We start from the raw sequence: 12,905 nt of genomic DNA on the forward strand, positions 1-12,905 counted from the left end.
AATAGTTCCAGATGCAATTGGTGAATTGTATGATGAGTTCAGTCTCTGTTTCATTACTTGCTTAGCTTGCAACCTATAAGAAACAGCAAAATATATTTTTAGAAATCATATTTAAAGACTTTATTATTATTATTATTATTATTATTTATTTACAAGTTTATTTATATAGGGACAGTATAAAAAAAAAAAAAAAACTGGAAAATATGTATTGCTCATCGAGAGTATAGCATAAGCTAATTTGCGTCTCGGGTCCCTAGAAAGCCTTTTCTAAAAATAAAAACTACTATTCATAGAATACAACTACCACAGAATGCCATTTATACACATTCAAATTCATACCTAAATGAACTGTACCTATTGTAAGGATGCTTTCAATCCTAGCATGAATAACTAAATAAATTTATTAAATAAATGTTGTTGTTTCTTTATTTTTTCTTCATTTTTTTTTATTGAAATTTATTCAAAGTAACGGCGTTAATGTTAGCCAACTAGTAGTATGTAGTATGTAGTATGGCACAGTAACCTCAAGAGGGCGCACTTGCTGTATTTAAATGCCATATCAAACATTATTAATTTGGATGTACAATATTTATTTATTTGTGTATTAATTTGCGTATAATCCATTAATACTAACACTTTCTTTTCTCTTCTCTCTACTCTATATCTATTTATAAAAAATTACATATACTGTGTGTTAGACTAAACTGGGAATGGTCACAGCACTTATTGATGTCAATAACATTTATTGACATATTGTTGTCCTATTGTTAGTTAAACTGCTTCTATTGCTCTCCCCATTTGCAAGTCGCTCAGCATAAAAACGTCTGCTAAATGATTAAATGTTGTTCATATCTGGAATCAGTTATTCATATATATTCATATACATTTGATATAGGCTTTATTTGATAACCTATATATATTTTACATATCTGATATACATACAGTACACAAATGTATATATATATATATATTTCTGTCTTTTTGTTATTCACAGGTATGTTTCATTCGGTATGGCCAACATTAAATATTCTAGACTCATTATTCTGTGCTATATTCTGTAATTGAAGTTGAAGTATGTGATGTATGAAATGAAACAAAGATTCCATTTGGAACCCTGGAGCCATTATTTAAATGAAGGTGAAAATCGTGGCATAGATCACATACATCATGCTGGTTCCTTCGCCTGTTGCTAGGAGACCATTGTGCACCATCAGCATTCCATGTGCAAAGACACGTGCAGTGCTCAGGATATTATATATACATATATATATATATGCGCATGTATACAAAATACTCAGATTTGCAAAAATTGAAATGTAATTTTTTAATATCACATAATCTTGCCATCTCTATAGTAAAAGATAAACATAATACATTTACGAAATATACATTTAGATGCACGTGAAACAAATGAATTGAGTTTGTGTAGAAATGCTAATGTCCGCTTTGCTGCTAACTCATCTTCGCCAATACAAAAGACACTTCCAGAAAATTCTGAACTGCAAAGGGTAGAAAATAAACCATATCCATGCAGAGCTGTTGAAAATGACATTGGCTTAACAGTTTAAACACAAGATGAGATGAGCAGTCCTTTCTTCATGACACAATATCATTATCATGATATTTCCACACGTGAATTCATACTACAGTCTTATACAGTTATGAGAAACTATCATACATTTCAATTATAATACATGTTTTTTACACTCAATGTTTTGACTGTAAACAATATTTATAAAGGTCCACAAAGAGATATAAGAATGTGTTAGAGGAAATTATTGAATTATGAGCTAGCATCTGAAAGGTTGTACAATGTGTTGAACAATATGATAATGAATGCATAGCATCTGGAGTGAGAAGAATATTTATAATGTCCCAAAACTTCAAACTGACACCGATCTTTCAATGCGAGATTACTTTTTTGGTTATAAAACCATCCATCCCCTCATAATCTCATCAAATGTCCATTGTTGGAAGAAAAATCTATTCCCTCTTCTTGGTTTTCTTGAAGACTCTCCCTAAAAGTCCAAATGTCCAGCATCTGCTCCATTCTTTAAAAGAATCCTTACGTTGCATTGGAAAAGTCTGACGTGGTGAAGCGAGTCTGTGTAAGTGCGAGTCAGATGTTCATCCTGAATTATGCATGGCTTGTTTGTACAGAAGAGCACCCTGAGTCTGTGTTTTAGGTCTGGCTTGCGTCTCAGGGGTCGATGTGGAAGGCGAGGAGTTTCTCGGAGTGCTGGTTGTTGAGTGTCCTGAGGTCTGGCAGACGCAGCAGGAGTTTGGGGAAGAGTGCGCTGTCTTCCGGCCTCCTGCGAGTGATGAGAGCTCGGAGAGCGCCGATCAAATCCTCCTGGAGCTGCTCGACGGCTCCCACGTCTGATATCCCTGAGCGATCTGACACACAGAGAAATAATCATGAGCACCTGGAATACTGGCTCTGAGTAGTACACACTCATGATGTAGACATTACTACTCTCTTCCAAACTCTAGTGAAGTGCCTTGCTGTCCTTCTAAGGCCCGGTTCAAACGGTTAAAACACTCATGGGTGGCAACTTCACTACACAAAAAGAGCTGTCAATTGAAATGTATACTAGTCTAAGCACAAAAATGGTGTGCTAATAGAACTGTTTTCTATGAAAGTTTGTTTCCGCCACAGAATTACAAAAAAGTATTAGATAATTGCGTCTTTTTAATCTCACAATACTGACCTTTTCTCTCGCCATTCCGTTCAAGTTTATAACCCACAATTCTAACTTTTTTTTTTCTAACCAAAAAAAGGTTGCAATTAAAAAAAAAAGTCATGATGGAAACAAGCTTCTATAATTTTTTTTCATAATATGTTTATCAAAATAGAATGTTTTTGGATTTTCTTTGACTCATGCAATGCTGATTTGTAAATGGCCCACAATTATATATCTATACTGTTCGGAACAGCCATGAGCCAAAGCACAGCTGTGATGCCTAAAAATGTTGCCTAGTTGGACATCTCCCTAGTCCTGACGCACTTGAAACATTGCTTGCGTGTGATAATTATTGGGAATCCAAGGTACCTGCAGAAACCAGCACCACAGCCATGAAGAGACCCATCTCATCGGCCTCCAGACCCATGTTCCCCAGCTTCTCACTGAACTCAAACATGGCGTCCAGAAGACTGCCCATGCCAAGCACTCGCAGCGATGCCAACGGGTAGGTCTGACCGTTTAGGAATGTTACAGTCCGTTCCTTGGCATCAAACAGCGAGCAGAACCTCACCATTAGAACCTGCAATGAAAACAATGATGTTAAATAAACATTGGGTCGTGTAAAGTGCATCACGATAACTCTCAAAGACTTTATTCATTGAAATAGAAGTACTGGATGCTTCGTTTTTGAACGTTGAAACAAATCTGTAAAGATATTAGTCTAGAGTCTTGCACAGTCCGTAAATAGTTGTCCGTAACACCATGTGATTGATCGGATTCATGATCGAATTGTTCAGTTGAGTCAAATCTTTTCAATTAACCAATTGAACCAGTTCACAAAATCAATCTGAACCGAATTAATCCTTGGGTCGTGATCTTGAGTCAACAATATTTTGGTCTAAATAACTGAACTAAATCACAGCTGCAAGAACTGAACTAAGACTGTTAGTTCACCCTCAATAATAAAACATAGTTATATACTAATAAACATCAATATGTTTCTACATAGAAAAAGGCAAAGACAGTGTGATTGGACCTGATCTGGGGACAGAAGTTGGCGTTTCTCACCTGAAAGGTCCCTGCCTTCAGCAGCATGACCTGATCATGTTGACTCAGTGCCTGAAACCCGGGAATGCTCTTGGCAAACTCGACCACTTCTTTAACAGCTGGAGTGAAGCACTGGGAGAAACTCTCCCAGACCTGTTGACTGGAGTGACTGGCTGGGGACACGGGACATGCATTGAGAGGACATGCCTGGAGAAATACAGAAAGAGACCAAATTAATCTCATGGATTCCAAAAAAAAATAAAAAATTTTGCCATATGCAACAAATCATATGCCCTCGTAAAAACCTACCAGAACTTTAGCGCCAGGACTCAGTCTCCAAGGACAAGACGTCTGAGTGGAATAACTGTTGTGCTTTGATGGATAGCTTTGAGAAGGTGTGGTTCCCTGACTGGGACTTGAGGATTGTGGGAAGTTATAGTGACTGTTGTCTATGACCTGGATTGTTGGTTTGTTGTCGTGGCTGGCGAACGGGCATCTGGATTGGGAGAGGCAGTTTGTTGTGGAATGTACTGGATGTTCCTGTGGTGAGACGCTTGGCTGAGGATGAGACTGGCTGTAACCGGACTCTTGCATTGGATTGTGACGGAAGGAAGAAGGACTGTTGTTATTGTCATCGTCAATCTTCACCAACACCTTCTCCCCGTTCACAAAGATGTTTCGGTAAGCTTGCGAGATCACACCGATGGCCTCTTCTGATTGGCCGTCTCCAGGGCTGGCGGGGGTCTCGGTCGGTGAAGAACAGTTGATGTCCATGGATGCCGATTCATTAAGGCTGTTCATGTAACTCTGCATTTCGTCCAGTAGACGTTGTTTCTCACGCTTCGGAATGCGTCCAAATCGCACAGCTAGGAGAAACAGGGGATTAAATGTCACTATGTATAATCCGATCATAAAAGGTTTCACTGAATTTAAAACTGTCAATAATGCAGTGAGGTCCGAGAGGCTGTGCTGTATTGTGAATATAGTCACGGCTAAAGGGGATTGTTAGGTCAAACATGCACTGGAATAGCTTTATTGGTTTATCCTTGCATTCAGGATCCATTTTATAAAAGACATGAAACAAGATTACATCACAGAGACCACTAATCGTTCATATCACATTATAACTGGTCTACAAAGCTTCGTTCTGTTCTACTTCCCCCTCCTCTTTCTCATCCGATCTCTCCCTACTCCACCTCGCAGCTATTCATAGATCCTTCAGCTGTATAATACACCTCCCTGTCCTTCTGTTCCTCTCTCTCTCTGTGTCTCTCTCTCTCTCTCTCTCTCTGTGTCTCTCTCCCATTGGGAAGTGGGTTAGTGAGTCACCCGAAGCAGAGGTGATGTCGGCGAGGGAATGAGTGATGGAGTGATTGACAGCAGGTGAAATGATACAGTCATGAGGTCAAGGGTTAGCAGGTGACAGGTGAAAAGGGCAGAGAGAAGAAGGCGTTGGAATAGTTAAGTGGTGCAACGTTGTAGGGCAGAGGAACATGATATGATGATAAGGAGCACCAAGTGTTGAGCAATGTGAAGTGCCTTCAGCAAGCAAGGTTCGGTTGAAACTGCTAACACAAGCACTAATGCAAAACCAGATCTTTAGGCCTGTAATATAACAAGGCTTTGTGTGTCTCGGGGTGTCATATAGCACCCTCACGTGAAGGCATTGACCAGTGTTAAAGGAGAAGTCAAGGTTTCCGGTGACAAGTTCAATGACATTATAAATGGAGGAAGATATACCATCTACTGTAAAGCAAGCGACATACAGTATTAGCTACGTTTTTTGGATTACAATACCCTGAAAAGTTAAATCCATAAAGGTTCTTTATACATTCATAAACTTTCAAATTAATTGGAAATCTTGTGCAATTACAGCGTGAGTTGCAACAAGGGAGGAAAACAAGGTCAAGTATGTCATGTGACGTTGAAATATGATGGTGCATGCGGTATCACTTTACTTTCCCGCTTTTTAGGTCACCTAAATATGTACACTAGCCCCAGAAAATATGATTTATTATCAGCCCAGTTTACAAAGCTCCCCAGAGACAGCAGTGTCCTGTATGGGCAAAGTGTGCTAGAGGACAAATCGAAAAGATATTTTAGTATATTTATGCATTACATCAAACTGAAATAAATGCTCTTAGCTTCTGGGTTACATCGACAAAGCACTTTATTAAATCCCAGCGAGCGTTTAGATCTTAATTAATCCTGCAATACAGCAAAACGAAGACCTGGAAACACATTAAACTGCAGTGTACTAGGAGCTTGGTGTCCCCAATTCCCCAAATTAACCTGATTTGCAGCAGATTTTACAGTGAGCGATGACTTGTGGGATTTCGGCGTGCCTGCACTAATAAATCAGCGGTGAAAGGAAACTGTCAGCCATAGGTGCAAACATTACAGAACAGATGGTGGATGCTGGGTTGAGGAAATAAAAAAGGAGAATTGAAAGAATGTTTTAAATGCGCTGGAAAGGTGTGATCACATTAGCGAAATTTTGGAGCAAAAAGGGCAATTGTCCATTGTCAATAGTAGTGATGCATGAAATACTGATGAATACTGATGTTTCCCTCAGCAAACACTTTAAATAATACATTCATACCAAGAATAATAATGTTTATTATTAATAACTATGTTTTAAGCTCTTACCATCTCTGGACATGCCGACAGAGAGGCACTTCTTAAAGCGACAGTGCTGGCAGCGATTGCGATTCATCCTCATGATCAGACAGTTTTCATTCTTCACACACATCTTATAATTGATGTTCTGCTGGATACTGCGGCGGAAGAAACCCTGAGGATAACACAAAATCAGAATGAATGCGTGTGTGAGTAAAGCAAGCAACAGGCACATGAACTGACTAGTGACTCTGCTCAGTTTAGAGGCCAACACTAAGCACATCAGTTATTCATTTTGAGAGTATTTTAAGAGTGAGAAGTGTGCATTTGCGTGTCCTTACCTTGCATCCTTCACATGCATGGACACCATAGTGAAATCCTGACGCTATATCCCCACATACTTTGCAGAGCAACACCATACCTCCGGTTTCTATAACACAAATTTGAAATGAGTTAGCAGTGGTCAATGTCACAGAATTTGAGACAAAATGATCAAAAATGACTCCAATAATACTCACTAGTAAAGGTACCCGTGAATCCAATGGGTCGCCTGCCAACCATTGGGTGAGAGTAGGAGTTTTGCCCTGATGACGTTACGGTTGATGTAACGGTGTTGACAGAGGAAACACTGCTTACTTCTGGAAATTGGAAAACCAGTTTGTTGCCCCTTGCAGAATTGCCACTGGTTCCAGCTGAGTATTTTTTAGGGGCTCCAAGATCAGTGAAGGAGACCTCCTCGGGGGATGAGGGTTGGGAGGATGGAGACTGGGTCTGGTACCCACTGGATGGGCTCCCTGGACTGGGGCTGGCACTTCCGGTTGAGCCTGCATAGTGAATCACTCCTTCACCTGAAAAAAAAGAATATTTCATGAGGATAAGTTTGTCTTGTTATTATAAATATCTAGTTCAGTCATGAAACTCTAGACGGAGCAGATCCTTAATGCAATATGCTAGCCATCACATAATTCACTACATGGCCCTTCAAACTGATTGGTCTCTGGTACATCAGCAGCCAATGAGCTCGCATGCTCAACATTTAAATAGTCTGGTGTAGTGTTTGCTGTAAAGCGGTCCTGCAGCCCTCCACCTTCCCCAGCTCCACCTGCAATAGATCTGCTACATGCTCACAGCACTCACTGTCTGTGAATGTATTTACAGTAGCAATTCTCCATACTTGCTCTACAGCAGCACCAATAACAGTCTGCCAAGACCATATACATTAACATTGTCATATCCATTAACATACCAAACTATCCCGAGTGTTGTCATGATATAAATATCTAAATGAGCAGAATGGGAAGGGTTTCGTTTTTAGCTTACATATCCATTGCACTTTACAGTTTATTGAATGTGACTAATTTCATGTATATTCACTTCAGTTTTACACATTTTGCATGTTTTAATCCATTCTGCGGGATTCAGCAAAGCTGTCATATAGCTGAGGCTTTTATGCAAATCTTAAACCAAGATAAACGTGCAACATCTTAGTTACCAGCCACACTGTTACTCTCTGAATCAGTTAAATGTCAGCAATGAACTGAATGGTATTGTAAACTGATTGGGTGTGGTCTATTCAGAAATGTGTGTGTGTGTGTTTTTTTCCAGAACAGTAGAATGTTCAAAAAGCTGTCAAGCTTACATTGACTTCTATGTAAAATGTCTCACATGTTTGAACCCTTCAGTGAAGGGCCTTCACTACTTTCAGTCTTGGCTAGCTCATCCGTCATCATGAATCACATGTTTCAAACCTCGCCAGGAGAGGGCTCAAACATGTGAGTAGTGTGCCAGACTGCTAGGATGAGCCAGACTGACTCACGTGTATAAGTGTAATGCTGGGGAATCGGATTTATTTCAGAGAGTCGGTTCACTTCAGTGATTTGATCCGTTCGTTTCTCCACAGCTTTCCAAGAATTGCATGCCGGTTTTCACGAGTTCAGTGTTGGTTAAATTAATACACCTGTTTGTTAATATGATTGCGTTTTACAATTTTTTTTTTTCCAAGTGGAATTTGCATCTTCCAGTTTAATGTTGCCAAGTGTTTTCCTCAAGCGTGTTTTTCTTGCGTGTTGTCTCCATCGTTGCAAAGTTCTCTCTACAAACCTTCCTTCTGTTAAACCGAATCATTCAAAAGAACCGACTCAAAAGAACAATTTGTTTGTGAATCATAAACTCGAAGAACTCTCACACCCCCGCCTCACGCGCTGCGCGCTCCAGAGCTGCCAGCCACCTGACCGTCGACTCACATGCACTCCTGACACAGTGAACGCCCCGAAAATACAAGCCTCTTTCCGCAGTCCCGTGTCTAAAACAGCCGCAGTACGAGAGAGAGAGAAACACACACACTGCCAGCCTGCTGCTCACGTTTGAAGAGGGCTTAAAAACAGTAACCAGGGCCAGGTTCATGCGCCCGTGTTTGTAATACTTGAGTCACCGGAAACTGGAGTGCATGCATGAACGTGCACGGTCACGTTTGCTCGACATACGAGCTTGTTTTTGTTTTCGCCTTCTTGTTTTTTTTTAAACGCAACTCATTTCACCTCTGCTAGCTCACTTGTTTATATGATGTGCATGGATGAAATATAGATATTAGACTACATTAACTGCTCTTCCCAATTTCATTTCATCCTAAACATTGTTTTCCACGACAATAGTGACATTTTGTATGACACATAATTTCTCCAAACACAAACACAGTGTATTGTATTTGTATTGTTTCTCACATGCACAAGGGTGAATGAGAATAAGAGGAAGAATGAAGAAATGAATGGGTTATTGAGTTTGAAACCTGCTGTTCAGGAAATCAAACATCCCTCTTGATGACATTCTGAATGCTGACAGGAGTGCTGTGTTTGTTTAAAATATGAAAGGTAGATTTTATGTTTAATGACTTATTGACTTTAATATTTCAAAAACACTAGTAGGCTATAAATGTACACTTCATATTATACTATGTAGTATTGTATAGTAGCCTACACTGTAAAAAAAAAATGCTGCCTTAAATTAGGTACAATCAACTTGGATGTTTGTCATTTCAACTTAAATTACATTAAACTGCTGTATTGCATACCTTGTTGTAATGTACTATAATAATAACTACTGACATTTTGTATCACCTGGAGTGTGACACTGTCAAATAAAAGAATCCTATGCTTCCCCTAGGATCATCTGAGTGTGTTTCTTATGCATTATTTATATATTCTTCATGTTAATGTTTTCTAAAGGCAGTGTTGAATGATTAACAGAAAAATGATAAACGCTAAAGGACTGAACTATATTTTAAACCAGCCGAATGAACATTAAGTAAATGGCAGGTGAGCTCTACGTTGAGGCTTTGAAGGTTTGTTCAGAGAGCTGGATGCCCTCAGACATGCGCTGCCTGCTGCTGAAAACTAGGTCAATATTACTGTATCTTTTTGGAGAAAACACATATGTGCTTGAAGTAAATGAAGACTCAGTGTGCTACAAATGAATCATTGGCTTTGTAATATATTTTATTTTTGACATAAGGAACACTGCTGGATGTTGTACTGGGGCAATGCGAGTACATATTTGAGCTTTCTGTTCTTACGTGACGAGTCAATCTCTTAGTCTGTGTATGCACCAAGCATCTTCCATCACATAAGGCTGTGCTTGTTATAAGCCTGTGTGTGTGTGTTGTCTAATAGAGATCACGCAGGCAGAGGAGAACGAACTGAGCTGAAAGCTGTGCCTGTTTGACTTTGACCCAGTGACCAGCCTCCCTCCCTTCAGAGACCGGATGAGATCGGCTGCCGGAACAAAAACACAGGCAAGGAGGGGGTGTGTGTGTGTGTGTGCGCGTGTGCCTGGGAAATCAAATCACGCGTGGCACGTGGAGTTCCGAGTTGATCCTCGTGACGGTGAAAGTGAAAGTCTGTCTGATGACAAGCAAAACGTGCAGCTGGCAAACAGAGTGCTTTCCAAGAAATCACAAGCACCAGAATCAGAAGAATAACACACTGGATATGACATTGACAATATGTGTTTATGTGTCAATTATAAAGGTTATTTCTAACCAATCCAAAAGTAGCACACTGATAATTGTAGTCTGTATTAATAACAATAATAATATGTACAAAAATCTGTGCATTATCTTATACATAATAAAAAAGTTCCCATGTATCATTATTTTACTTGCTGCCAAAAAACTACAGCATCACAATCACAACCCTTTACAATAAGGTTAATTAGTTAACATTAGTTAATATATCAATAACATGAACTAACAATGAGCAATACATGTGTTACTATATTAGTTAATCTTTGTTAATGCTAGTTAATAAAAATAATAAAAATACAGCTGTTCATTGTTTGTCCATGTTAGTTCACAGTACATTAACTAATGTTAACAAATACAACCTTTGATTTGAATAATGCATTGAAAATAATATTAACTAAGATTAATAAATTCTGTTAATTAATTAACCTTATTGTAAAGTGTAACTGTTCTGATTTACTAATAAATATCTAAGATAAATGACTTCAGATTAGCCATCTAAAAACACCATTGGCTTATAAGAAAGGTCATGTGATGCCAGTAAACAAAACTCTGGTTTATTGCCTTTTGTGCAGTGTTAACTGTCAGGTTTTCCTCAGATGATGTTCCTGAGCAGTTGTTGACATGCATATCACGTGTTTGAGGGAATGTAAAGGAGGAGCGCTTATAGATAATGGCCAGTCACTGGTGCACGAGCGTGACTCGGTTAATGAATATAATCACACGTGTGAACACGTTCCCTGTTCGAGAGGGAAACACCTTGACAGTAGATAACCCAGTTTCCGATTTCACCCACCTCTCTACTGGAGATCACGCTACATGTAAACAAAACGCTACAGAATCGCGGCGAGTGCACAGATAGCTTTGAAGTTTTACGATTGTAACTTTGTCATAGCAACAAGTCGTTGATTGCTGAGGTCATGCTGAAAAACAACTCACGACTGATTTATGAGGATGATATGTCATGATATACACAGTCTGGTGGAAGAGCGCGCGAGGAGTTGCACGTGAGTTTGTTTACGCGCCACGCGAGACCGGAAACATTTGTCAAAACATCGGTATCCGTAACACAGGCACGCGATACAGTACAAAATGTATTTCACATCAAAAATGCAAAAACTAATCATGTCACTGTAAAATGAAAAACATGTAAAACAATTAGGCTACACTTCCTTGGCGATATCAAACGTGAGCGTGTATTAATTTGATCTTGTAGTGCACTAAAATAGGCTACCTAATGTCTCTATTTTACAAAGTTCAACAAGATGTTATATCAACATTGGCTAAGATAAAACAGTGCATATAACTCTAATCGGGTGATTGAAAAATGTCTACATTAATGTAGAACAATCTAGAATAGCTAATACTTTGCATAGTCAATATACAACTATGTATAGTCAATACATTGCTTTAACTCACCTGGACTGCCGTCCATAGTGTCTGTTCCTGATGCTGATGAAGGAAAAGCGGGAATCTGAAGCGGCTCTATTATAATATTCAGCGTGTTTCAAATTCCGTCCACACAGGTGAGAAGACAACTTCAAGAAGTATTTTCTGGAAAAGTCTCGAAAAAGAAGAAGTTGATTCTCAAAAGTCAGATGTCCTTCAGGTTAGCAGGGCAATGTGCCGTCCTCAGTGTTAGAGAGCTGAAACACTGTGTTCATTACTGTAAGAACAGGCAGAGCTAGTGACCTGGCATCAAGGCAGAGATGTGCAACTAGTTTGAGACGAGCACAAGCATCACACTAAACACGTTTTCAGGTGCTTTAGAAATGTGACTGAGCTTCCCCCCACTAGTTTCCCCCTCCTTTCTGTGCCCTTTAAATTGTTTGTGATATTGTGTGCCAAGGACTGTGAGTCCGTTTCACACGCCCTCTGTCCTTCCCTGTAGTAGCTGCTTCTCTCTCTCTCTCTCTCTCTCTCTCTCTCTCTCTCTCTGTTGTATATGACTGACTGAATGCGCGTGCACTCGGTTGACATTGGAATGCCTCATGCGCGCGCTGCATGTGATCGCTGTCCTACTGACACAGATTTTATGCTAATGTCCGGAGAGGAGGAGGAGAGGCGTGGGGAAGCACATGCAGAAGAGGAGGAGCGCACCGTGACTGCTGTTTGTTCCCCCTCACGGCTTTATATTGCTCGAGTTCCTCCTCTCTGCTGATAGGCTTCGAGCCATCGAGGGTTTGCCCGAATGAACATCGCATCAAACCGCCTGAACTCAGCTCGGAAAGGCATCATGTGGGTCTCACGTTTTTAGCCTGCATCACGCACTGGCTTGGATGTAGGTCATGTGCCTAAATTAGCTATACACATAATTTGGTGAAATGATGTTTGGAGAACTCTAACTAAACATTGATCGGGGTATTAATACTGATACGAAAAACATGTCTGTATAACACTGTTACTGAAGAAATGTGCATATATAGGCTACACGTCAAAAAATTAAGGTAAGTTTTTTTTGTTTTTTTTTAAAGAAATGTATTCTTCTCATTCAGAAAGGATGCATTAAATTGATCTTTTATATTTAATCTATTTAAGAC

At 39.6% G+C, this 12,905-nt stretch overlaps 1 protein-coding gene across 1 annotated transcript; it reads right to left on the reverse strand.

The window, feature by feature from the left end:
• Positions 1-1,309: 1,309 nt before the first annotated feature.
• Positions 1,310-12,472, reverse strand: nr1d4b (nuclear receptor subfamily 1, group D, member 4b). The gene is made up of 8 exons (XM_084101397.1): positions 11,785-12,472; positions 6,869-7,198; positions 6,692-6,780; positions 6,381-6,525; positions 4,041-4,597; positions 3,753-3,938; positions 3,054-3,264; positions 1,310-2,397 (listed from the first exon to the last, which is right to left on the reverse strand). The coding sequence occupies exons 1-8, from the start codon at positions 11,798-11,800 to the stop codon at positions 2,201-2,203; spliced, it is 1,731 nt and encodes a 576-aa protein (XP_083957523.1). The 5' UTR covers positions 11,801-12,472; the 3' UTR covers positions 1,310-2,200.
• Between the last annotated feature and the right edge of the window lie 433 nt (positions 12,473-12,905).

This window comes from Abramis brama, assembly GCF_963993115.1.
Source record: "Abramis brama genome assembly, chromosome: 23".
Classification (NCBI taxonomy): domain Eukaryota; kingdom Metazoa; phylum Chordata; class Actinopteri; order Cypriniformes; family Leuciscidae; genus Abramis; species Abramis brama.

Bases quoted from the DNA above. Each gene is read 5' to 3' on its own strand.
- nr1d4b (XM_084101397.1), bottom strand. The intron at 4,598-6,380 runs GTAAGAGCTTAA...TGTTTCTCCTAG, and splicing joins TGTCGGCATGTCCAGAGATG to CTGTGCGATTTGGACGCATT. The intron at 3,939-4,040 runs GTAGGTTTTTAC...GTATTTCTCCAG, and splicing joins GTCCTGGCGCTAAAGTTCTG to GCATGTCCTCTCAATGCATG.